Raw genomic sequence first — 27,743 nt, 5'->3', positions numbered from 1 at the left:
GTCCTCCCTGCCTCAGCACATGGAGTCCTCCCTGCATCAGCACATGGAGTCCTCCCTGCATCAGCACATGGAGTCCTCCCTGCCTCAGCACATGGAGTCCTCCCTGCCTCAGCACATGGAGTCCTCCCTGCCTCCCTGCCTCAGCACATGGAGTCCTCCCTGCCTCAGCACATGGAGTCCTCCCTGCCTCAGCACATGGAGTCCTCCCTGCATCAGCACATGGAGTCCTCCCTGCATCAGCACATGGAGTCCTCCCTGCCTCAGCACATGGAGTCCTCCCTGCCTCAGCACATGGAGTCCTCCCTGCATCAGCACATGGAGCCCTCCCTGCCTCAGCACATGGAGCCCTCCCTGCCTCAGCACATGGAGCCCTCCCTGCATCAGCACATGGAGCCCTCCCTGCCTCCCTGCCTCAGCACATGGAGTCCTCACCAAAGCATTTGCCTTCAATGAGCAGCTTCCGCGTGCGTAACATAAGTCCCGGAAAAGACGCGCTGTGATTGGCCAGTAGTCACTTGAGTCAATTGACAGCGAGAGACATGGAGGAGTCGCATGAGTGACGTCACTTGGGCAGCGACGCAGAGTGCCTTCAGCAAATGCCTTCAGCACTTCTAAATAAGAAAGAACTGTTGCTTTGTATTCACTCTTTAATGTTTTCTGTTAGTAATCTAATCCCCCCTGGCTCTGATGTTGTATTGTTGTATTAATAACTTTGTTGTTTGTGTTTGTTTGTTTGTCTTGTTTTGTATTGTAATGTATTGTCATGACTGTTATAAAGATTTGTTAAAAAAAAAAGAAAAGCCTTCAGCACTGCCGCCTTCATTGGGATACACGTCGCTCCAATGAACTGCAACAGCCAGTGAGGCATCTATTTTTTATAATATCTATGGTCCTCCCTGCCTCCCTGCCTCAGCACATGGAGCCCTCCCTGCCTCAGCACATGGAGCCCTCCCTGTCCTCCTCCTGCAGGTCGTAGTCCATGTCCATCTCTCTCTCACAGTCCTCGCATCCCTCCAGCCCACAGCCCTCCACCACCCCGCTGTGACGCTGCTCCACCAGCCTCCCTCCTCCCATTATCATTCCTCCCGGTCCCGCTAATCCCACGCCCATGACTCCTACTCCTGCAACAGCACTTCCTATCCTCACTCCCGTCATCCCTGACCCCATTCCTGGCCCTCCTACCATCACTCCTGGCCCTCCTACCAACATCCCTGCATGCCCCACTCCCACTCCTCCCACCCCGATCCCTCCCCCGCCGACCACCAGGGCCCCGCCGGCTCCGCAGGCCAGGGGCCCCACGGCGGGGCCCACTCCTCGGGGCCACAGCGGGTCCAGCAGCACCCCGTGTTGGGCCAGTTGCATCAGCTGGCTGACTGAGTAGACTCCGGCTCCCGCCATGCTGCCTCCTCCTCCTCCCATCACCACCTCGTCGTAGGAGGGGGCGTGGGAGGCGGCCTGGTCCTCCTCCAGGCGCATGCGGGCGCGGTGCCCCATCTCGATCAGCGTCTTAGTGTAGGAGTTGAGCGTGGCGACGGCCGCCGCCATGCAGCAGCTGAACGACAGCCACGCCATGCTGGGGAGGGTTGGGGAGCAGTGTTAATCTTTTCACAATATTTTTATTTAGTCTTAAACCCAAACCACACAAATCGATCGAGACGCAACAAAGCGGTTTAGCGGTGTGTCCCAGCGGTGTGATATGTCCTGATGCACGTTGATGCATGGTGGCACATGCCGACGCAATTCAATGGTTGAACCTAAATATATTGACAATTTCGTCAACAAATAAAAACTAGACTAAAATGTTAGGGTCGGGACTAGTGGAGAAGAGAACTAAGACGATACAAGTCATTTTTATGTTTGGTTGCACTCGGGTGTTGCACTCGGGTGTTGCACTCTGAAAATAATAGATCTCACAACCCGGCTATTTGTCTGTCAAAATACATTTCACTTTGGTGACAAAATCAACTGTTAGTCGACTAAAATCTAAAACTAGACTAAACTAGACAACTAGACAAAAACGTTTCAGATGACTAAAATATGACAAAAACTAAATGGAATTTTAGGACTATGACAAAACATTGCTGTCAAAATCAACACCAAGAGAGACAGATCAGACCATAGAGCCCCATACTAAACCCATCCACAAACCCTAACAGACCATAGAGCCCCATACTAAACCCATCCACAAACCCTAACAGACCATAGAGCCCCATACTAAACCCATCCACAAACCCTAACAGACCATAGAGCCCCATACTAAACCCATCCACAAACCCTAACAGACCATAGAGCCCCATACTAAACCCATCCACAAAACCTAACAGACCATAGAGCCCCATACTAAACCTATCCACAAACCCTAACCCTAACAGACCATAGAGCCCCATAGTAAACCCATCCACAAACCCTAACAGACCATAGAGCCCCATACTAAACCTATCCACAAACCCTAACCCTAACAGACCATAGAGCCCCATAGTAAACCCATCCACAAACCCTAACAGACCATAGAGCCCCATACTAAACCCATCCACAAACCCTAACAGACCATAGAGCCCCATACCAAACCCATCCACAAACCCTAACAGACCATAGAGCCCCATACTAAACCCATCCACAAACCCTAACAGACCATAGAGCCCCATACTAAACCCATCCACAAACCCTAACAGACCATAGAGCCCCATACTAAACCTATCCACAAACCCTAACCGCAAGCGGAAGCCACGGGTGAGTCTTAACCGGCCACGTAGTCGGACTAACGGGATGTCGGACTAGTTTCAGGTTATGGAAGGTTCTGGTTTGATCGATTGATTTATTAACAGTTTGCAGAATTACAGTACATTTTAAGTACAACTCAATACAAAAACTGTCAACTGTGAGTGGACGACACCATAAAGCATTACACTTGTTTACAATTGGGCCCACCATTTTCAATTCATCAAAACATTTAGAGACGTACGAATATACACTATATAGTCAAAACAGGAAATCATCATAGAGGAGGTAAAAGAAACATACAGTGAGGGGGAAAAGGGGTGGGTGGGGGATTCAGATTTTACAGGGGGCCAGTTTCGAATTGCAGCTGTCCGTAGGTGCTCTTTGAGAGCGGTTTACCCCCGAAAAGTGCCTTTGGATCCAACTGGCCCAGTAGACCAAATTCAAACTTGACGAGGGCTTTAAATCAGGGGCCAATTTACATCTGTGCCACCAGGACAATCCGTAGAAGAAAGAAGTAGAAGTGGTCTAGTGAGTTGAGAACTATACTGCTTTTAAAGGATAGTCTTATAGTTCATAAAATGCTCATTCTCAAAGTACAGCCAACTAGTTCAATTTGATCTATTTTTGGATAGGAAACAACTCTGGAGACATTATTGATTAATTGTATTATGATTTGGTGTTATGGATTGGTGGATAGTTGTCTCATTATGTCTATCTTCCATAAAATGCCAACTCTGAAAGTGTGACCAAAATAAGTGTGCGGAGGCGTGTGTACACCGACTGTACAGCCCACTGGTTCAATGTGATAATTCTTTGGAAAAAAAATAACTCTGGAAATTATTGGTTGGAAGACATTATTGATTAATGTTATTATAATTTGGTATTATACTCTCTAGACTGTTCAGCACAGAATGGTCTCCTATAGCGAGTCATGTCTTTCCCAATGATCTCATCGCTGCGTGAATGTGGGCTTTGGACATCTCTCACAGATGTGATCTTTGGTCCCAGAATCTGGCAACGTGAGAGAAATAAGCAACCAGGTCTACGAAAACAAGCCCCAAAGAAGCGACTATAGGCCACATGAGCACTTTAAACCAATATACATGGTTAATTGAAAATATGGAAAATGTCCATGTGACGTGATGAGCTTGTAGATCTGCTATTTTTGAAATGTGGAATATTTTGGAAACATTTAACACCACAAATCTTGTAAGGGGGTCCCTGGCACAAAATGTTTTCAGATGGGGATACACAGACAATTACATATTAATCTGGACATGAACATGTTGTTTGGTTAAAAGAACATTAGGAAGTAAGCCCAAATAAGCACACTTTAGATCAAGCCCAAAACCTTAGATTACGCGACACGTAACTACCAACATTTTCAAGCGACTTTACAGAAAAACAAGCCCAAAGTTGCTCATAATAAGCGGACATGGTAGATGAGTGAGTGGACAGATGAGGTGACTTACGCAAAGGACCAGCCATAGTCCCAGGACTGTGGCCTCCAGTCTTTAGGGCCGATGGTGACGGTCATCTGGAACACTGTGGAGTACATCATATGAGCCACCATCCCCATCAACCCTGAGGAGAGAGAATGCATGCCCCGATACTTCATTTATTCAATTACTATTTAACCTTGAATTTGTAAGTACATACAATTCGTCAGAACATAAAGCGTTAGTTCAGATCTTTGGACTTAAAGAGCTGTAGGAAATACTTTCCATTAATATAGTGGTTGCAAGATATTAATTGATTCCCTGAGTCCTGTGGTGGGGAGTTATGGTCTTGTTTTGGTGAATGTTAAGTAAAGTAGTTCCGTTCATTTTGTGAGGGTCTGAGGGCATTCAAAATAAATGATTCCACAAAACTAGCGTCATTTGTATTGTTGACGTATTTCTACCATATAGTGCAATTTTTGTTCAACTTCGAACCCTCTGTCACATCCAGAAGGGAGAAGAGTCTGGGACATGTACGTCGTACATGTCCCAGACTCTTCTGTCGTACATGTCCCAGACTCTTCTGTCGTACATGTCCCAGACTCTTCTGTCGTACATGTCCCAGACTCTTCTGTCGTACATGTCCCAGACTCTTCTGTCGTACATGTCCCAGACTCTTCTGTCGTACATGTCCCAGACTCTTCTCCCTTCTGGCTCCCAAACTGTGGAACAAACTCCCCATTGCAGATAGAACTGCAATGGGGAGTCAGTAGAACTTGCCCTAACCTTGACGACCATGCAGTCATATGCAAAGCTTAAAATTAAATTTATATAGTCTATTATTTAGACAGACGCCAGGTTAATTGTCGACCTGGCATCCTATATTATTCTTCTTGGTTTACCTATCCTAGAATACTGAGGCACTACACTGTCTCATTTGATGAATTACCTTGAGTTTACTTGGTAACTGTAAATCACTCTGGATTAAGAGCGTCTGCTAAATGCCTAAATTGTTGTGTTAAACTAAATTCAACTGGGAGCTTTGTGCCATATCAATAAAGTAATTATAAGTTCTCATCTAGGGCTACAACTTTTGATTGTGATTTTCTATCGTTAACATTTTTGATTAATCAAATAATAGATTAAGCACTTAAGCATTTTTTAAATGTAAAAAAAAAATTACTTTTCAACTATAATTACATCCCCTAAATTATGAATCATTTATTTTATAAAGTGATCGATTATCAATTAGTGCTTCAATCGATTAGTTTGAAAAACTGCTGCACCCCTAATTTCATCTCTATCTCCATCTCATCCCATCTCATCTCTCCATCTCATCTTATGGTCTGACCTGAGAGGACGGTGATCATGGCGGCGAAGGCGTTGATCTTGAGGGCGTTCATCTCCCTCTTGGCACAGAGACACAGCACCTCCACCCACATCAGCAGGAAGCCCATGGCCAGCAGGCCAATGTACGTGCACTCACTGTACACTGAGAGCCACAGCACCCCTGAGAAGAGGTGGAGAGACATATTAAATGCAGAGAGAGAGAGAGAGAGAGAGAACCACATTGAGGGGTGCAGAGGTTCAAGGTTCAAGTTTATTTAATGTCCCCGAAGGGCAAATTGGGTTGTAGCATAGACAGTACATCAAACAAATGAAACAATAAAAATAAAAACATAAACAGTACACATGACATATAGCAGATACCAAAAGTACAGTAAAGTGCACGTTAACCATTAAAGTGCTAGTGCATAGGCACGAGACCAATAAAGTGCTCATAAGGATAAAGATATGTTCTAGGCTGTTCATCTGTGAACCAATTACCATAGAGGCCACTTTTACAATATTCCCAAGGGAGTTCTTGTCTCTGATACAAAGATTACCATACCAACAAATAATCGAAAATGAAATGACAGACTCGATGTAGGCACTGTAAAACAGTTTCATCAGAGTCTTGTCGACATTGAACTTAGCCAGTTTCCTTAACCCATTTTGGGCGGGAACCCCTTTTGGTGTTAGCATTATGTTATGCTTTAGCTATTGAAAAATAGCAGATCTACAAGCTCATAGCGCGACTGACATAGAAACATAGCTTTTTCAGAAAACTGTCAGGATGTAGAAGACATTTTTAGAATCTGATCTCAGGTCAAAATGTAAGTAATAAACAGTATAGGCGTTGTTGACCTTTTTTTATACATCAGTGTTTAGGTCAAATTTCAACTTCATAATTTATTGTGCCTAGATATTTATAGTTGGTTAGGATATTTACTGTCTGTCCATCGACAGGGAAATGGATCAATGCTACTGTTACGTGACAATTTAATGAGCCTAGTACTGTATCTGTCCCCCACCATCATATTATGCATACTGTACTGCATGTCTGGTGGCATACAGTACAATAAACAGTACAAACCCTGGGTCTCTCCTGGTGTCAGCTCAAGGAAGCTTCGACATTTCTCCACCAGGTCATCACCTGAAAAAATAAATAAAAAAAATATAATTATAATGTATCGTGTGTATTATAATTATATGTATCGTGTGCGTGGTAGTTCAAGCAAGAGCTCTCACACACACACAACAAAATTAGCAAGAGCGAGCACACACACAGTCACAGTCACAGTGTCACGCACGCACGCGCGCGCACGCACACACACACACAGACACACAGACACAGACAGACACACACACACACACACACACACACACACACACACACACACACACACACACACACACACACACACACACACACACACACACACACACACACACACACACCTATGTCATTTCAGATTTCTTACAGTATATAGGCCTATTATATAATATATATAGCAGCTAGTGCTTTGCCTCGGGTTTAACTCTCATTTCATTACATTGAACTTTATGTTGACTTCAACTTTCAAATCACTTAGTTACATTCCTAGGTCTTGAGCTCTGCAGTGTTGCTATAGCTCTGCTGTCACGCCACAGTCTTTTTCAACGTAGGTGGACCACTTCTATTCCATTCCTTCCTTCCGGAGCCTCATCCTTCTCTCCCTCCATAACCTAGTCCGTGACCCGTGGGAGCCTCCTTAGAGAACCATGGTCTTGATGTGGTCTGCCTATGTTACATCAAGAGCCATTCGTAACATTCTTGTGTAGACGCCATCCCGGGGTCTTTTCATGCTGCAATGTGAGTGTCCATCAGCCCTGTAAAGCACTACTGACTCCACTTTAGCCATACCTGCCACGCAGAAGACTTGGATTAAAGGCCTGGTCACTGTTGACTTCAACTGTTCTGTCAAGCTGTGAACTCCTTGTGTGTTTTGTTTCAACTGACATGGGGGCAAGTAGATTCAATTCGTTGAACTATTCCTTTATAATGACCGCCATGTGGCCAATAGCAGGAGCCCGTTCTCTCCTGCTTCTGTAGCGTGAGGCGGCTGGATGTCCCCCAGCCATGATGTAGTAAAGTAAATCTCCCTGCTATATGATGTCCAGTACAAGTACACGCCCCTGGACATGACGCTAGTATATGTGATAATGATTGATTATTATAAACACCCTCTGAATGCACTCTGCGCACCCATTTGACCACTTAAAGGGGAAAACCACCCATTTTCAACATTTTACTATGTCATTAATATACCTTAGAGCTGTTGTGTGGAAATAATAAAAAAGTCCCCCCATTCTGTGTTTCCTAGAACTGTAATTATAAAAAAAAACATTAACATGGTGAAACACATCTTGATGACATCATCAAGATGTGTTTCACCATGTTAATGATTTTTTTCAGACCTCTAGTTCTAGGAAACACAGAATGGGGGAACTTTTTTATTATTTCCACACAACAGCTCTAAGGTACATTAATGACATAGTAAAATGTTGAAAATGAGTGGAATGCCCCTTTAACATCAAGCAGGCCCCTGGCTCTGATAGCCATTGCTACCTTTATGGCATGCTGATGCTGCTAGATGTCATGCTGTCATAAATCCTCAAGCGTGAGCGGTCTGAACACTAGCTCACCCTCGTTGTGTTTCTCACAGGACTGCCAGAAGCCGGTGTGGAAGTATCGCAGCATGTATTTGTCCTCTCCGGTCTCCCAGATGTACTGGACGGCGTTGGTCATCTGCCTCCTCCTGATCCGGGCCAGCGCCTCCTTCTCCTGCAGGGACAGGGTGATGTTGGGCGGCAGGGTCGTGGGGTCCGGGGTCGGGGCCTCTGGAGGGGGAGGGGGGGGGGGGGGGGGGGGGGCGGGGGACATTGAAAGGGAGGATGTTTAAGCCATTTAGGACGGGAACCCACTTTTGGTGTTTTAAGCATTATATTAGCTATTGAAAAATAACAGATCTACAAGCTCATAGCACGCTACGAGCTTGTACAGTAGATCTGCCATTTCTTTAGAAATCGTGAAAATATGTGCAAATCTTTGAATATATATTCTTTCACAGTGAACATTTTTTGAGATGGGGGTCGGCGGCCATCATTCTGGGGGTCCTTGACATGAAAACGTTTTTAGAACCACTGATATAGAATCATAGGTTTATCAGAAAACTGTCATGATTTAGAAGACATTTCTAGAATCAGTTCTCAGGTCTAAATGGGTAAATCGAAAATAAATATAGTACTCAATGAAAAACTGACACGGACCACCTGAAGCTTCAAACAAAGTAAAGACCTTTGTTACAAACACACCACATAATACTGTGTGCCATGTTTTCCCAATGCAATTTTATGGAAGCACTGCAGCAGTGCGCATGCGGACAGCGGTTGACTGGCCACAGGCTGACTAGTTTCACCTCGCTAATAATCTATCATCTGTAGCTCTCAGGAAATACCTTTAGGATACAATACTGCGAAAAGGGTTTTCTACACTGCTCTTGGATGGGCTCTCCCAACATGGAACCTCTTCTCGGAGCTAAGAGCGAAGGGTGAGGTTCCAAACGGGGCTATAGGTCAACCATAAAGTATAAATAGGGATTAAAGAGATATTTCACTTTCAAAAAAATCTTTTGGAAATTTCATCGTCTACTCAGGCTCATGTGAACACCCCGGCCAGTTTTTAAGTTGCTTGATTCAGTATTTAGATATTTGATATTCATTTTAACTGCTCCGCCCCCTTCCTATACAAACCCATCGTAACTTCAAACTCCATTTTAACCATGATAAATTCATCGAAAACAACCGTCCTTTTTTCTGGTGACTCATAGTGTCCTCCTAATACGTGAGGGCCGGGGGGCGTGTTTTTTCCATTTACTGTATTCATTTTATTTTATCGATAAAAGAAGCCTTCCTACATGAAACTATTCCCCTGCCTGTGTGGGTCATATCACAGCAGACAGTCAGTCACAGCAGACAGTCAGTCACAGCAGACAGTCAGTCACAGCAGACAGTCAGTCACAGCAGACAGTCAGTCACAGCAGACAGTCAGTCACAGAATCCAACCGCTGTTCTTGTATGTAAGCTGCCCGTTTTATACGTGTAGTGAGGAAATTGAATATGACATGAGGACTGAAATGGGCTTAACCTCTCTGCAGAGGATGAGCATTGGAGGTTGTTGGCTGAATCCAGATAACATGCAGTCACAGATACAAAGACATGGGAGGAGATTAGGAACAAAGCTTGGATTACAGAAGCCACTGCATACATACATACAGTGCTATAGCGACTTGTGAAATGCTTAAACGCAGGTCTGGGAAGAAAACAAACAACAACATGATGAGGTTGCTAAACAATTATATTGGGTAAATGTACAGCATTAACAACCACATATAAAACATGATATATATATATTATGAAAACTTTAGCAATAGATGACTAATAGATGAGATGTTTCAGTCCAGTTGGCCTCCATCACAGCCTACATGATAAGATTATTCTATCCATCTGCACTGTACATACAGTACGTCTGTACTGTATGTAGTATGTATACTAGCCCATTTTGACCTGAGATCAGAAAAATGTCTTCTACATCCTGACAGTTTTCTTAAAAAGCTATGTTTCTATGTCAGTGGTTCTTCGATTGGTGGTTCTTCGATTTTTCAAAAATAGCAGACCTACAAGCTCATAGCGCGCCACTCGGTGGCGCGCTATGAGCTTGTAGATCTGCTATTTTTCAATAGCTAAAGCATAACATAATGCTAACACCAAAAGGGGTTCCCGCTCAGAATGGGCTAGATTTCATATGACAGGAGGCCGGTACGACATAAGTGGCAACCCCCCACACACGCACGCACGCACGCACGCACACGCACGCACACACTGTGCTCTTGAGCAAGGTACTGAACCACATTCTTTGTTTCTCAGGGATGAAACCCCTTTCCCATTAACTGAGAGCGGAACCTGTGGTGCAGAACATTGACAAAGAAGTGCGTGTTGGTATTCTTCAGATTAATTAAACATACACAATGGAACGGTACACTACAGCACACCTCGACTCTAGAATACACTGGTAGAAGGAAGGCACTGGAGCAGACTCGGACAGTTAAAGCCCTTATTTAGTAGGGTGCAAGTAAAAAAAAAGCGAATCTTTGCCAGGCACTCTATAATACACTGTCGGGCAATAACCTTGTATCTTCTCCGTATTTTAACTTTTTATGTATTTTTCATAATTTGTCGCACAGCAGCAAAATAGCAAAAATATCTGCGATTTTCACTAATTTGTAGGGCGAGTGAAGTGGTTGAGTTTGGGAGTCACTGGGTTTAGTGTAAATTAAGAAGAGCTTGTGTGACTTAATAACAGCTACATCGGTTCCACTGGAACACAGTCAGGTTACTTTTTCCATTTCCTGAAAAGTAAGTCGTTTTGGACATTTGGTCCAAAACTATACAATATCGTCTCTGTCAGGTGGAAACCTCGTACGTCCAAAACTGTTACCTTTCAAGATTCGAACTCAGAAATAGCAGATCTAGCAGAAGCTTGTGGCTCTGCTACTATTGACACTTTTGTGTGACGCCGTTGTTTGTAGTGTTCATTTACAGTACACAGAAGTATTGGTGTTGAGTATAACGGTTTATAATGGTTTATAACGCATACAGTACAATAATGTGGCTTCCCTCCCTTACCTGTACTGACGGCCTGACTGCTTTTCTGTCCACAGTTCTTCTTCTTGACCGCGGACAGACAGAGTGGCTTGACCACCTTGTGGGTGCCCTCGATCCAGTAGGAGGTGCAGAAGGCCAGGACGGACAGGGTGAGGGCCATCGAGGTCAGGGACAGGGACAGCAGGGAGCGGTTGCTCCTGGACATATTCTCCAACATCTTGGCCTGCTGGTTGAACCCTGCAGGGAGGGGGTGAAACTAACATGAACAGGAAGATAGAGATACATGACTTCATAGTATGCAGCCGTATACTGTACTTGGACAGAAAGATGAGAGAGAGTGGCCTGGGCCGTGGCTCAGCGGTCCAGGCACCTTGGCTGGTAATCTAGTCTGGCAGTGGCAGTGTGCCGCGGGTTCGACTCCCGATCCTGACGGCCTTTACTGCGTGTCACCCCCCCCTCCATCTCTCTCCCCAGAGAGAGAGAGAGGACTAGAAGAGAGATAATTATGGATGCAATGGTTCGCAATTAGGTAAAGAATAAGCATGAATTGTCTACCTAGTTGTGACCCATTGCATCCATGTCTCAAAATCTAAATTGACCAGATACGACGATGGAGAACCCAGATTACTTGACACATCAGTGCTGGCCAATCAGAGCGAGCGACAGAGAGGGTGACAGGCGAGAGTAGACACAGAAAAGAGGGGGGGGGGGGGATGAGACACGTAGAGAGATGCGGGGGATTAAGGGTGTTTGAGTGGGTGGAGAGGAGAGGTCAGGGAAGAAGATGAGATGGGACAGGTCAAGAGGCGGTGCAATAGATGGACTGATGAATGGTATAGGACACTGAGAGGGGGAGTGACAAAGGGCAACAGAGTCATGGATGTTAAGGCTATGGTATTTAATCACCACCAGAGTGTGAGCCAGTGACTGAGATGGAGAGAGAGACAGATGGGTAAAATTCAAGATATATGGGAGGAGGGCGGCTTGTCTCTCTTCATGTCCACTACTCAGAGAGAGTGACCCGGTAACAGACAGAGAGAGAGAGGGAAGAGGAAAAAGACAGTAAAGGTCCCTGCACACTGGACGCATTTTCAGATGGGCAAAACTATACCTACATTTAATTGTTTATACTTAGGATCAATATAAGTAAATAAATATATGATAACCCTTCTCTCTGTGAATAGGTGAATGTCATCACTATTAGCGCCCCCCAGCTCCGGTGATCACACCCACCACCTAATGCCAGTGCAGTGCCCAATCTGTCAATTAACCTTTACTTATACCATTTATGTCAATAATAAAAAATCACACCCGTGTGAACTGAGTGGTGCAAGGTCTTATAGTCTGATCAGCTATGTCAGTGACGTCACACACTAACCATAGTAACCATCCTCACCTTTGCACGAACACGTAGGTATACAGGTACACAAACATACAGACAAAGCTGGTTGTTGGAGTGGTTTGCACCACTCAAAAACATATGTAACATTATATAAAAAGTCACATATGACTCCTACAATTGGCATCTGTCTATTGTATAGATGTCATGAAGTAACACATAGATCTACAGTATGTATTAAACAAGGACAGTGAGCGAACAAACAAATCTTACTGCTAGAATCCAGGGATTTCTGATCAGCCCCAAGGTGCCTCCATTCTATTCATATAGGGTGCATCTTGATATGTCCTCCTTTATTCTTCCTCCCCACTCTCTGTTCCTTCAATCCCCTGAGAGGGAGGGAGTGAGGGACGTAGGAGGAGGTTGTAGCAGAGTGACACGTTTCAGTCCACCGCTGGATTTGTCGATCCGTGTTAATCTGAGCGAGTTAGGTGCATGTACACTGACAGTAGTTAATCCCCCTAATTGTCAGTCTGTGTGTGCTGCTGGCTCCGGCCTGTGGCCACCTGAGTGGGGAAGAACACAAGAGGAAAACATATTCAATCTAGATCAAATCTCCAAGGAACTTGCTTTCATTATTATTACGAGGAAGAATCAGGGAACCTCGATTAAACTTTGTGGGGGGAAAATGACAACTATTGTCATTGTGGGAGAGCCAGTGTAGTTACTGTGATCATCATCATCAGAGCAGCAACTAAACAGATGCCGCATTCTTTTAGTTTTAATAATGAAGTATTCAGACATTTGTATTGGGGTAGTAGGCTAGTAGCAGGGAAGACTTAGACATTAGTTAATGGAACTAATCAATTGAATTGTTTATCCAAACAAAAACTAAATAAACCAATCCCTATTTTGGGCATATCTGCTCACTTATTCGTCGTTACATTATTGTGTATCCTGCTGTAGGAGTACTCTCTCCTGATTGGATAAAATCGGTATACCAAACTGAAAATGCATGTTATGTTAACCCATTTTGGGCGGGAACCCCTTTTGGTGTTTTAAACATTATGTTATAATTTAGCTATTGAAAAATAGCAGATCTACAAGCATATAGCGTGCCACGAGTGGCGCGCTACGAACTTGTAGGTCTGCTATTTTTGAAAAATCGTGAAAATATTTATTTCAGAAAACTGGAGGATTTAGAATAATTTTTTTAAATGTTGAGGTCAGGCCTAAATGGGTTTTAACTAAAGTGCTGGAGAGACAGGGAGACCACAACAAACACTCTCCTTTAATCCTATGCATCAAAACAGTTCAGAATTACAATGAATGATTGAATCCTAATTCGAGCACTGATTCTTATTCTAATTCTATTCTCATGGCTAAAGCCAGTTCAATTGAGCTGTGCCTGTAATCCATGTGTGCGTGGTGGTAATCAATGCTGTACCACTGATAGAGCAAAGGTCCCGCTCGGCTTTTCAATGTAGATCTGTATGTAGGTCTGTGTTATGGACAGAAGAAGCTTAGCATTTAAATAATCTCAGTCAAAGAGATTCTTTTGAGTAATGCAAAAACTCTTTTGCTATAACATTGATTGATTGATTGATTGAAATATTTATTAACAGTTTGCAGAATTACAGTACATTTCAAGCACAAACTCAATACAAAGGCTGTTAACTGTGAGTGGACGACCCAATTAAGCATTACACTTGTTTACAAGAGGGTCCACCATGTTCAATTCATCAAAACATTTAGAGACGTACAAATAGACACTTCTATATAGACAAAGAACAGAACAGGAATTCATCATAATGGAGGTAAAAAGGGAAAAGAAACATATACAGTGAGGGGGGTTGGGGGGGGATTCAGATTTTACGGGGGGCAGTTTCGAATTGCAGCCACCCGTAGGTGCCCTTTGAGAGCGGTTTTGAAGGAGTCAAGGGATTCGCATGTCTTAATGACTGTTGGTAGGGCGTTCCACATTTTGGTGGCATAGGAGCGAAAATAATTTAGTCCCTTGTTTGTGCCGAATCTGGGTTGTACATGGTTCACATACATGGTACATGGTACAGGTACATACAATTAAATCAGCCAAGCATGTGTTTTAATTTGTGGGACAGTGATTTTGAATAATTTTCCAATGATACTTCAACATACTATCAACATCTTTTTCTGATAACAGTAATTTAGGTGACAACCTTCAACAAGCAGATCCAGTTGTCAATCTCATCACATTATGAAAAACAAGACAGTCAGCCAGACATTATGGGTTTGCTGTAACAGGTATATTGGTGCCTTATCTAAAGCCTTACAATGATCATTACATTCACCCACTCATACACCAACGGCAGAGAAAACCATGTGAGGCAACCTGGTCAACTGGCTCGGGGTTCAGTGTCTTGCTCATGGACACTTTGACAAGAAGAGCCGAGGATCAAGCCAGGGATTGAACCGAGAACCTACCGATTCCCAAGCAGCCACTCGACCTCCTGAGCCGCAATGCCTCCTCATTCATGGAGAGCTTTGTTGGTCTCAAAATGTTGGAGACACACAGAAACTTCTAAGAAACGTTTCTGAGGAAACACCCACCTTACCATAATCTTGGCCATTGTAAAGGAAACCTATGGTAAGTGAAAATGGGAACCATTACCGGTATACGTTCAAATGTAACTTTAAAAATGAACACTTTTCTGTGAGGAACCACATGAAACCCAGCTCATTCTAATCTAACACCTCCTCTCATATGCCGTCTCCCTCAAAGCTTTCTTCAGAAATTCTTGGAATTTGAACGCTGCCGGGTCAATTCCTGTCTGTATGGCGATGTGTCCTTGAGCAAGACCACTGAGCGTTCTGCTCCTGATGAGCAGGTATACATGTGCCTTGCATGGTTCTGTCTGCAATCGGTGTGTCAATGCGAAATACACTGGAAAACGCTTTGGAGAAAGGCATTATAAAGTTTACAACTGATACAACAGTATACAGTAGATGCCTATATTCTTTTTAATTTGTTTGTCGATACTTTTGTACTTTAACTAAATTCAATTTACAGATACATTTACAGATAAATCTGAATACAAGAGTGAACATCTTGTCTCAGTCCAGCTTCACATGCACACACATGGGGGTGGGGGGGGGGGGGGGTACGCTGATATGAATGATATAAACTCACCATATTTGGCCCCTGGGGTGTGTTCACATCTCCATCGTCTTTCTGTCACCACAGCTCTTCTCTCATTCCTCCACCTCCATTCCAGGCTGTCGTTCTTGGGAAACGTTGGACCACAAACCCACCCAGATGTACCCTCTTAATCCGCACAAGTCCATCTGCTCCTCTCGCCCTCCTCTTATACTACTTTTAGGCTCCAGTACTGTGGCCGTTCATCCGGACAGCCATATGTAGCTCTCACCATCGGCCACAATGCTTCCATGGCTCTCTGCATTGGTGAAACAAATCCTGAGGTTATATTTTTTTTTTTACTCAAGTAAAAGTAGAAATAATACAATATAGAAATACTCTGTTACAAGTAAAGGTCCTGTGCATTTTTGTATTACTTAGTAACAGAGTATGCACTTGAGTTAAAGTACATTCGAAAATAGCAGGTTGCGTTTCCGAAAAGGCCTTTTAAGTACAAAATATAGGGCTTACGTGGTTAATATGTTTGCTTTGTAATAATAATCTAAATCTTCAAAGTAACTGGAAACTAGTAACTATAAGTAAAAGTAGCCAAGTAAGCACGGTACTTGAGTAAATGTACTTAGTTGCTTTCCACCACTGAGGCTCTGCCACCCAGTAATCCATGAGCCCGTCTTCTGGTGGTCATTGTAAAGTAATTAATTTCTCTGTGGAACAGCTTGTCGTGCGAGGAGTATAGAGAGAGAGAGATCTGTTGATGTGGTCACCATGGTGACATGACTCGTGTTTTGTCCTGCAACGACGAAAAGCAGTAACTTTATTCACGTAACGTTTTTGAAATCCCAAATAAGGCGATGAGCAGGTCTTAGTATTTTATTTTTGAGTGGCACTAGCCCCTCCTATGCCCAGGTTTCAGTGTTTGTGTAAACACATTGATGACAAAAGTGTGTAAACACAAACATTGAAGACAAAAGTGGGGACGCAAATTGTGATTGGCCAGAATGAGATGATGTATCATGATAAGAGTGCCCCTCACTTCACTCGGGTGTGATTTTTAATAGATTTTACCATCACTTCTTGATAAGGTGCCGAAAGGCGCTGGAGGTCTTTAAAAGGTTTATTTTTAAAGGGCACATCACAGGGAAGGGGCAAGTGGCCCTCTAAGGATCCCTGGTCCTTAGAGGGCCACTTGCCCCAGGGGGTCCCCTCTAAGGATCCCTGGTCCTTAGAGGGCCACTTGCCCCAGGGGGTCCCTCTAAGGATCCCTGGTCCTTAGAGGGCCACTTGCCCCAGGGGGTCCCCAGCTAAATGTGTTAATACTGCATCACAATCATTTTAACTACTTTATCCATTTATACGTTGGCTATTCCAGAACTGAAGTTTTGCATTCAAAAATGTTTTGAAAAACCACAGCAAAATACATTAACTTGGGGTCCTTGACATGAAAGAGTTGGTCCGAACCACTGGTTTAGATAAATGTAATTATGGGGCATATGCCAGTTTTAAGACCAGATAAGTGGTCATAATGTTCCCTTCAGAAGATGTCCTTCCTTAAAAACACCATAGCAGCTGCCTAAAAACATTCATATATTTTAGGAGCCAATTGTGTTCATAATTGGGTAGGGTTATGGAAACCACTTTTTCCAAAGCAAATCTGTAATTTTAACTTGTGTGTGCACGAGGCCCTCTTGTGGCAATGCTAAACTACAGCACTACTGTGTTACTAGGCAATGCATGCCTATAGTAACACAGCTTTACAACTCTGGAGACCCAGAGTGTACGGTTCATTGGGGTCTCAATTAGACTAGTGGGGGTCCCCCACTGAATGCAATTTATTCAATCACTTATAGAATATAGGGCTGCGATTTGATGAGGCAGCAATCAAACCATGTGACTCCCATTGGAATTGCATTGTGGCAGCCATTAAGCACAGACAGAGAAGAGAACATTAGTTTGATACGTGCGTATGAGGCCTCAAAATGACACTTAAACAGCAGAACAGTTTGATGACCGTGAGGAAATAGACAAAGGGAATACAGCAATCTAAATCAGTATTGAATCATTTTATTTCTCACACATATACCATCACAGTTGACAACACAGCCTCAACTTCGAATGCACAATAAAATATATATTTTCAAATCTCATACAGTATAAAATTATAGTGATACCAGCTATGATTGGAACAAAAACAAAATGACTAATTGGTCACTTCCATTAAATTATTCCCAATCAAAGTTGACATTTTTGATAACAAAGTAGCTGAAAACACAATGATTTGTTAAAGCCGTTTCTCTGAACTGCTTTGAACGGACCGAGCAAACGAACACAAAGGCCATGGACAACTCAACACTATGGAGAGACGACCTCGTGTTTGGAGAGGAAAACCTAATAATTACAAAGAATATGCTGCCGCTTATGGAGGAGAGAAAAATGCCTATAGCTTCTATTGTGCAGCAGGATGTTCGAATTACAATGTCAACCACTAAAACCCTAATTTATACTGTACTTTGGCATACTGTGTGTGACTAGACACACACAATATGAACCGGATTGGAAGTGGAAATGGAGTCACACAATCAAGTGACACGGTCATACGATTAAGTATATGATTGCAGACCCATATCCCAAAATCATGAAAGTTTCCGCCAGGTCTCAAATGGATGAATTTAGAGACATTTTGACACTGGTCAAGTCAAGGGTTTCACAGATAAGATCATGAGGCCAAAACAAACCCAGTCTTTGTAATGCGTTATATTTTAAATGTACATTGTGCATTAACTTCTCTGAAACAAATGAATGTCTCTTGTTCAGATTATGTCCAACAGACACACACACACGTTCATATTGCTATAGTTGGGAGAACGTTTTAGGATGGCAATTTTAATAGAATAGCCGATGTACAAGCTCACAGTGTGCTGTTCTGCGATCTGTAGCTTGTAGAAGTGCCCTTGAGCAAGGCATTGAACCACTACCATGAAATGTTCTATGAGCAGGGCCTGGCTGGAAACAAGTTCTTGAGCTTAGCCCAGATACCCTGGGTATATATAGTAACTTTGCTTAGATCCACGTCTGGTGTGCAACCAAGTAGGAATCAGGCATGATGAGTGTAAACTCTGAATACCTAATCCTAACCTGAAAAATGTACCAATTGTTTGAAACAACCATTTCTCTCAATGTCTCTCAAATTTGCCAGGACATTTGGCGCACACACACACACACACACACAGTCTCTGACAGCATGCACACAGAAAATGATGTTTTAATTGGGTTTTCATTCAGCTAAGCGCTACAGTACGTCATAGTGTACTTCATCTCTCTAACGACACTGGATACAGATGTAATAAATAAGGGGAGAATGAATACAAAAACACTTTACGAACCAAACATTGAAGGAAGATTAAAAAAAGCCACGATTGGTTATCAAGTTGATAGAGGATGCCATTATAAGCCTATCTCACACAATTTCCCCGCCCCCTTAATACACCCCCTTTTTTTTCGGGGTTAGTGGTGATAGCGTGACATCACTCCATAGACGCTACATGTTAACAGAGGTAATTTAAGAAGTCTACAACTTTTGTTTTCTCAAGGTAAGGTTTGTTCTATCTGTTCGAGCTGATTTACCATCTTGTTTGCTTCATAATAATATTGGTCTGTCACATTTTTACATTAGAAAATGTACTTAGATTCTCCAGAGAAAAAAACATGTAAATGCTAATGTTAAATGACCACTATTTACCGGAAGTGGGCGTGGAAAGCGGGCTGTGAGATAGGCCTATTGGGAGAAACGGGTAGTTTGCCCATGTGGATCTAGTCCATTCAGGTGAGAGTTGGTCACATGGTGACAAGCGCTTGCCACTCTCAGATTGATGGTGTGGTGGTTCTCAACCTGTGGGTCGGGACCCACATGATCTTGGGGGGGGGTCCCAGATGATAAGCTTGATGTGCAACATCGTTTTCTGCTCACTCAACAGTAAACAAGGTATCTGCACATTTCTAAAGTTACAATTTAATGACTTTTAAGACCTTTTTAATACAAAATTGTCAAATATTACGTAAGAAAGAGGCAACCATTGTGAACATGGCCAATATACATGCTCGTAACATGAACACGTAGATCAGCTATTTTGACAATTTTCCTCTGTGGAACTGAGTGTGTGTGTGTGTGTGTGTGTGTGGGGGGGTTACAAATGGAACCACATACTCTCGGGAGTTACACACCTGTAAGCGTCCATTTGGTTCCAAACTATCAATAATTTAGCTGACGACCTCCTGGGAACCCCTCAAGGACTTGTGAGTCCCCACTTTGAGAACCACTGGTGTGAAGCAAACAAATTCCACCACAAGGAATGTAGTGTGAAGATTTCTGGTTTTCAAACAGATTTCCCCCAAATATTGCCCAAATATTCCATACAAAAAAAAAAAAAAAAGAATAAATTAAGCAAATCAAGTAATCAATCAATAAATAGATCAATAAATAGTTACTCGTCATGATTGTAACACTCTTATATATATAGTTCAAGGTTTAACTGTGATAATACTTCCACTATTTACACAAAACACAACATATACACGCATGTGCACGCACGGTCACACTCCTCACACATACGACACGGCCGCAAAATCTCGCAAACCGTGTACTCGTTTGTAATGTAGTTTCTATCTAGAGCAATTCTGGAATTGCTGTAGAGAGATACAATAATTGTGTATACTGTAGAGGACCATGCGGTCTCCGTTGTGGACGCTGTAACTGAAATGTATGACATATATATTTATATTATGTTTTTACAAGTGATGTAGCCCTGGAGAACCAGACTAGTAGTTTTCATTCTCGCCGCCTAAATCAGGGGACTAAGCTTAACCAGGGAAAACCCATATGAAAAGCGGTTAACCGTCTATAAAGAACAGAAAACTATCTCCAATCTGGGTCCCCCCCCCCCCCATGGCCTTTATATTACGGGCAGTTACCGGCAAACACAAATATGTGACCAGATTTGACTGAGAGACTGCCATTGCGCATATTCCAGCTTTTCACCAGAGGAGAAAACTTTATTTTTTTTCCAAAATGAGTTGATAGCACAGGCAGACTCTTCACATTCTAGAGCATGTCTGAAATAAGTGTCAGAGCTGAAATCGACATAAATATGAAATAAATGCTTAAACATGTAGCTAGGTGTAATGTTAGAGACCACAGAAGTGAACCTTTCAAACCTGTTTTCTCAACTCGCTGTTTTCTGCAAGACATTACTCTATAAGCCATATCTCCAAAACTGGTGGGTCAAACTGAACAACCAATATGTCAATTTGAAGCTATGATTCCCTGCTTTCATATGACATGAAAAAAAAATCAAAAAAATCCAATGGCAGTCTCTCAGTCAAATTTAGTCACATAAGAGTCCTTTTTTGTGAAAAAGTGAACCGGTTGTTCATGTCAACTGCCATCACAGATAGTAGCAACTCACGCCCCCCTCATTTACTGTATATTAACAAGCATGAATTATGCTGAAGCCCATGGCGCAGTGGTGTTGCCATTCAGGCTTTGCGCTGAAGCCCATGGCGCAGTGGTGTTGCCATTCAGGCTTTGCGCATCATGCCATGCGCCGTCGCAGTTTGTCCATTATTATCATTATGTCCATGGCGCCTTGAAGGCCGGCGCAGCGGGACGGACGAACAGCAGTATAATAGAAGGTTTGCAAATAACCGCCCGCAGTCTTTTCGTTGTACAATATATTGATCGAAGCATACAAAAATGGTCTTTAATACGGTGTGGCTCGTGACACTGACAATATGATTTCTTATTTCTTTCACTTGGGGAACCAAATCAAACTGAACTAAACTCAAAGTTCAGTGAAATGGCTTTTTAGTTCCCAACAGAAGTGAAGCCATTCTGTTTCTGTAATTCATTCATTACTACAGGGGTTCTCAACCCGTGGGTCGCGACCCCTCGGGGGGGGTCGCCAAATTATTTTAGGGGGTCCCCATTTAATTTTTATTTTCACGATTTTTCAAAAATAGCAGACCTACAAGCTCGTAGCGCGCCACTCGGTGGCACGCTACGAGCTTGTAGATCTGCTATTTTTCAATAGCTAAATTATAACAATGCTTAAAACACCAAAAGGGGTTCCCGCCCAAAATGGTTTAAGGTTATTGTAGCAGTCAATTTATATTGGGGGTCGGGAGGGGGCGGGGGTCCCGAGACGTTGCCAAAGCATTTCCGGGGGTCCCCGGCCAAAAACGTTGAGAACCCCTGCATTACTATATTGGCTGTATACATTTTAACCATATGCATTACCATGATTGTGGACGGGTCTTGATAATATTTGAAGCAAGCAGTGGAGCCGACTTGATTTGTGAGATCAACAGGCCCACGCATACTGCAGTTTTAGGTGATAAGCTACTCACCTTTTCGGTGGTTAGTAAAAACTGAGAGATGTGTTAGTAGTTTTCCCCAACCGCCGCGGTGAGTAAGTTATCGCATAAAAACCGGAGTATGCGTGAGCCTTTACACACGTCAAGTTGTCAGAGTAGGAACGGATTGGTGTCAGTTATGGACGTGATCTCACCTAACCCACTGCCCAGGACCATGTGGGGCTGCAAGGGGGCCCCCCCTCCCATCTGTGGAATGGAACCTCCCGCTGCAGTGAATGCTGCCCAAGGACCTCCTGCAGTGGGACCGGGATGTACCACTCCAGCCCCTGTGAAGGGGGTAGCAGCCCCCTGAAGTTGGCCTGTACCGGCGAAGTTGGCCTGTACCATTCCAGCCCCCATGTAGCTGGACGGGGCGATATTAACCTCCATCGAAGGAATTCCCCCCATGGCAGCGGGCTGTACCATACCACCTCCAAAGAAGGGGGGATACATACTACTATGAGGTCCCAATGTAGGCATAACGTGGCCGGTGGGAGATGTTCCCATGGAACGGGAGGATGGCTGAAATGGGGAAGTCCCCACAGTGGCATGGGGTCGGGGCAGCCCATAGGAGGAGGATGATGATGATGATGATGCGGGGACATAACCAAAAGGACTCGAGTGAAGGGCTGATGGCGTCCCAGTAAAGGACACCCCTGAAGTAGGCATGGTTCGACCCAAGAAGGGGCCACCACCAACAGCCGCAGCTGTGCCCTTTAAAACACCTGGGAAAAAAGTCCAAATTGGAACAGGAACAGCGAGAGAATCGGAAGAAGTGGAGAGGATTGGGTGGAGAGGATTGGGGGGAGGGGTATACAGTAACAAAGCATTCCAGTAAGAGGGAAATGAAGCAGAGCAGAGACAGAGGGAGGAGAAAAGAGTTACAACTTGAAGCTCAATGGGATTAAATGTACACTAGCTTATCTACCTATACAGGGCTGTTACAATAGCTCACTGATGCTAACAGGTACTGCACATATACATATAACAACCACAGCTATGCACTACAGTGGGGACACAGTACACAGGGAAAGGCATGACTACGCAAAAAATAACACTCGTCACAGCTAGCTTGTCATACAAACCTTTTGCTGAATATATATATATAATATTATATTTGTACTCTCTCTTCCCCCTCTCTCTCTCACTTCTTTGTAATCTTTCTGGAATTCAGACCCACCAGGGCTGACTAGGTTGAATATGCATTTTTAAACCCATTAGAGTCGCTTGGGTTTAGATTCTTCCATTGTTGGGTCAGTTCAAACAAAGCCCAGCTCAAACTGCTACAAATATTTGGGTTTATAGGTTAAATACATACAGTTGTCCCCTCTGTTATACTTGGATGTTGTGGCTGATGGCACACACCACATGCAAAAAAATAAAAAAGTACATCTAAATTTGTCCCAACGAACTAAACCTATGATCAAAACACAAACGGCGTTCAAATGCTGGTCCTCTGGGCCTGCTCGGTGTGAAGATACTTGATTTGCAGTAGCATAATGCTCCTGCTCTACCTCTCCTTACCGGGGCGGCTTGGTATCTGTGGGAGGAGGGTGTGTGTGCTGGTGGTGAGGGGGGGATGTTTGGGCTGAGGGTCAAAAGAGAGGAGAGAGTCCAAGTTGACGAGGGACGCTCCGACCGAGCCCAGGAACGCCGCCGTCTTTCGGGCCAACTCGTCCTCCTGTGCTGCTTGCTTATTATCTGCAATGACATAAAGGTCCAATTCTCTGCTCTAAAAGGTGTTTTCTAGCGGGTTGACGGGACGGTGGGCAGGTTTCAGCGGGACACACAGGGTCAGGGGGGGGTAAAGAGAAGAGAGCAGAGCGGAAGACAAGAGTTAATTGATTAAAGTCGTCAAGCGAGAGGCGATTGATGGATGGAAGTGAAACCAAGGAGGTGGATTGGAGATGTGACATGTGAGGTAGTAAGCTATAGTAGAAGCGTGCGCACGCACATGCAACACATGCAAACACAAAGGAGTACAACAGCCAAATGACTTTACCAAGAATTATGCCTGCAATTTATTATCACAAGCAGCATGCACTCAGTCAGAATAAAGGTCCTTACACACCAGGATCAGTCACAATATTTCCCATCAAACAATTGACCTGGCAATTCATCTGGGCAAAATTGTCAATTTTTAATATAACATTTATCGTCCCGTTACATTCATGTTGTATGTGGATGGACTCAGTATAGCAGTTTAAAATGTGATACATGTGAATTAATCACACAATAAATTAAACACTCCCGACGTGTAAGGACCGTAAAAGTTAAAATCAGTAGTAACAATTGTTATTGGCTCTAGATTATTGGATTAATGGCTGATTAAAGTGCACATGAATTACACAGAAACATTGAAAACGAGTGTATTACTCAAAACAAGTGAATAAATAACTGATTTAAAGCAGAGCAGAGTAGGGCATAGATAGGCAGATTTCATGTCAAAAAACATTTGACTGATAGATGGGAAGATTAATGGAAGGGTGGGGATGGGTGGATCGATGAACAGAAATGTGCAGAGAAGAGACTGACCTGTGCCGTTGCTCGGTGCGTTGCTTGGCGTGCCCCAGGGGTCACCGCTAGTGCTTTTAGAGGCCGCGTCTCCAAAGGGGTCATCGGAGGTGGCGGCGGCGTCTGTGGGCGGGGCAGAACCCCACGCATCGCCAGCGCTGTTGGCCGCCGTGGGAGCTACAGCACGTGAGAAATGTGTTACGGATCAAAGTAGGTACAGTACAATTATAGTCTTTGTATTTGTTTAGGACATGTATTGTTGTGTAATCATTTTATGCAACAGGGGGCTTAGGGGTAGAGTGACCGGATGGGAACCGCAAGGTAAATTACTCCCGATGTGCAGGCATGGTTTCCTCTGGCATCGGTGTGTGAATGTGTGAATGTAATGCACAATCTAGGACCACAGGAATTAAGTAGTCAATCAATCAATACATCGCTGAAATGTAAAACCTGCATTAATAACCACATAACACTACTATCACAAAAAACTAAAAATATACATTTAGAGCAGGGATTGTCAGTACATTTGGCCTTGCTTGGGCCAATTATTTTCTAAGCCATTAGATGGCAGGCTAGGACACAATCAGGCAAAAAAAACACTGTACTGTATATAGTATACACAATAACTAAATTGCTATAAAAGTTAATAAATAAAGATGAGTGTTGTCTATGGTATAATTACTGTCACCAGTCTGGCCGCCTGTTGCATTGATTTGACCACAAATTGTAAAGAAAGCTGGCTATTTCTGTAGAGAAACTATATTATTTTCTAACTCTTTCATTATGTTTGCTGCAGTTTTAGGTTTCAGTCATATTTTAGTAATCTGAAAGGATTTACTTTTAGTTTACTAAATATCATGAGACTGAATCTACAGTTGATTTAGTCGACTAACATGTATTTTGGCAGTGTTGTGCTTGGATTTTCCGAGCATAACGCTTGAGTGCAACGAAACATAAAATTAGCCCCAAAAAGCGATTGTCCAATGCAAATCCAAATAGTTTAGCAACGGTTGCTATGCAGGTCAAGCTTCCTTTGCTGCTAACGTGCCTATTGGACAAGGATGGGTTGGGGAGGGACTTAGTTAAGGGCTAATTACTTGTCTTTTAGTTCTACTGGATCCACTAGTCGTTCCCTAGAACTTTGTAGTCTAGTTTTTACTTGTTGACGGTGAAAAAAGGTTGTCAACACCATTTGCTGTCCATCTAACCGTTTCATTACGTTGGCCTGACCTTCTCCTCTACTCTCTCCGTTGCTGGGACTTCATCACTCTTACCTGTAGCACCCCACGGGTCGCCATCTGGTTTGGATGTGGCCCCAAACGGGTCGCCGCCAGCGTTGGTAGGGGAGACGGCTGTGGCCCCGTCGCCCCAAAGATCTCCCTGTGCTTTCGCCCCCGACGGTGCTCCCCAGGGGTCGGAGGTGGGGGGGGGCGAGCTGGGGTCACCCCACGCACCCAAATTGTCTTTTGACAAAGAGGCGGCCATGGACGCGCTGAACGGGTCGGAGGAGGCAGCGTCTTTGGGCGGACTGCACGGCGCCGCGAAGGGATCTTCCTTAGGCGGTGTGGTTGTCAGTGGTGCACCGAACGGGTCGTCTTGAGGGGCGTTTGACACTGAGGAGAAAGGGTCTTCTTTAGGTGGTGTTGTAGGTGCAGCGAATGGATCCTCTTTAGGTGGTGTAAGTGCAGCGAATGGGTCTTCTTTAGGTGGTGTCGTGGGTGCCATAAATGGGTCTTCTTTAGGTGGAGTCGAGGGTGCCATGAATGGGTCTTTAGGTGGCGTTGTGGGTGCTGCAAATGGATCTTCTTTAGGTGGTGTTGTAGTGGGTGCAGCGAACGGGTCTTCTTTAGGTGGTGTCGTGGGTGCAGCGAACGGGTCTTCTTTAGGCGATGTTGTGGGTGCTCCAAATGGATCTTCTTTGGGCGGTGTTGATGCTGCTGCTGCCGTAAAAGGATCAGCATTGGCTGCTGGTGCGGTGAACGGGTCATCTTTTGTTGTATTGAACGGGTCGTTCTTTAGAGTACTGAATGGATCATCTTTAGCTGTGTTAAAAGGATCATTTTTAGGTGCGTTAAATGGATCATCTTTAGCGGTGTTAAATGGATCATCTTTAGCGGTGTTAAATGGATCATCTTTAGCTGTGTTAAATGGATCATTTTTAGGTGCGTTAAATGGATCATCTTTAGGTGTATTGAATGGATCATCCTTTGGGTTATTAAACGGGTCAACTTTTGGTGCACCGAAGGGGTCATTTTTGTCTTTCGGGGCGGAAAATGGATCCCCCTTGCCTGGTGCCGCAAACGGGTCAGCACCATCTGTGGCAGCATCGAACGCGTCAGCCTTAGGCGCGCCGAAAGGATCAGAGTCATTCGCTGCAAACGGGTAGCCTCCGTCCTTTGGCGCAGCAAAGGGATCTTCTCCGTTTTCCGGCGCCGCGAACGGATCTTCGTCTTTCGCCGCCGTAAAGGGATCTTCCGGCGTTTTGGCCGTAGCACCCCAGGGGTCGCTGCTGCCTTTGGCTGTGGGTTTGGCTGGTGCGCCCCAGGCATCGGTGGTGGCCTCCTCTTCTTTGGTCTCTTCCTCGTCTTTTGACGATCCTCCCCAGGCTGCTGGTTTGTTCTCGTCACCTTTCCCAGCATCCTCCCACAGCAGCTCATCCTCACTCAGCTTGCCCTGCAGTGACAAGGACACAAACAATGAAAATGTACCGAGGCCTTTGTATTCAATAAGACGTGTGTCTGTTCATGAATCCTAATTTAGTTGATTATTCAACTATTGGTTGCTTTCAGCTGACTGACTGATCAGGTATAATTAAGTTAAGAATAATAGTTATGTGAAACGATAACATTTGTTCAGACGCTTTTTGGAAGTTAATTGGGTATGGCGAAAGTTTAGTTCTCTCTTTTTTTTCTAATAATTTTTATCCCACGATTCTGTAACCCATTTTTCACTCCTGTGTCAATTATCTAATGTGATCCTGGGCTCTACACACCCTCCGCCAACCTAGTCCCCATATATGGAGGACATGGGCAGGACTATGGGCACTGATGACGCGTTGGAGGAAACACGCCGCCAGCACCCACAGCGTCCCGAGCGGGAATCGAACCCAGGACCTTCTAGCTGTGAGGCGACAGCACTACCAACTGTGCCACCGTGCCCCTTA

General features: G+C 44.1%; 2 protein-coding genes across 4 annotated transcripts in view; both read right to left on the bottom strand.

Moving 5' to 3' along the window:
• The window catches only part of LOC306939033 (uncharacterized protein), a 584,972-nt gene that overhangs the window by 545,886 nt on the left and 11,343 nt on the right, over nucleotides 1–27,743 (bottom strand). For 2 of the 3 annotated variants that reach the window (XM_079523490.1, XM_079523491.1), the window contains exons 7-10: nucleotides 25,855–27,253; nucleotides 24,602–24,757; nucleotides 23,591–23,767; nucleotides 17,707–22,791 (exon numbers count right to left, since the gene is read on the bottom strand). In XM_079523490.1, the coding sequence (XP_079379616.1) occupies nucleotides 22,178–22,791; nucleotides 23,591–23,767; nucleotides 24,602–24,757; nucleotides 25,855–27,253 (2,346 nt within the window). In that variant the 3' untranslated portion in view covers nucleotides 17,707–22,177. Of the gene's footprint in view, nucleotides 1–17,706; nucleotides 22,792–23,590; nucleotides 23,768–24,601; nucleotides 24,758–25,854; nucleotides 27,254–27,743 lie in introns of those variants that run through there. The other variant, XR_013791819.1, reaches the window with a different exon arrangement.
• On the bottom strand, nucleotides 934–11,403 carry LOC306938239 (germ cell-specific gene 1-like protein; the record flags this gene model as incomplete). Its single annotated transcript, XM_079522315.1, has 6 exons — nucleotides 934–1,573; nucleotides 4,194–4,305; nucleotides 5,512–5,670; nucleotides 6,577–6,636; nucleotides 8,169–8,363; nucleotides 11,208–11,403. The coding sequence occupies 6 exons, from the start codon at nucleotides 11,401–11,403 to the stop codon at nucleotides 934–936; spliced, it is 1,362 nt and encodes a 453-aa protein (XP_079378441.1).

The sequence above is a fragment of the Electrona antarctica genome (genome assembly GCF_951216825.1).
Source record: "Electrona antarctica genome assembly, chromosome: 15".
NCBI lineage: Eukaryota > Metazoa > Chordata > Actinopteri > Myctophiformes > Myctophidae > Electrona > Electrona antarctica.
This window is presented reverse-complemented; position numbering and strand designations above follow the sequence as displayed.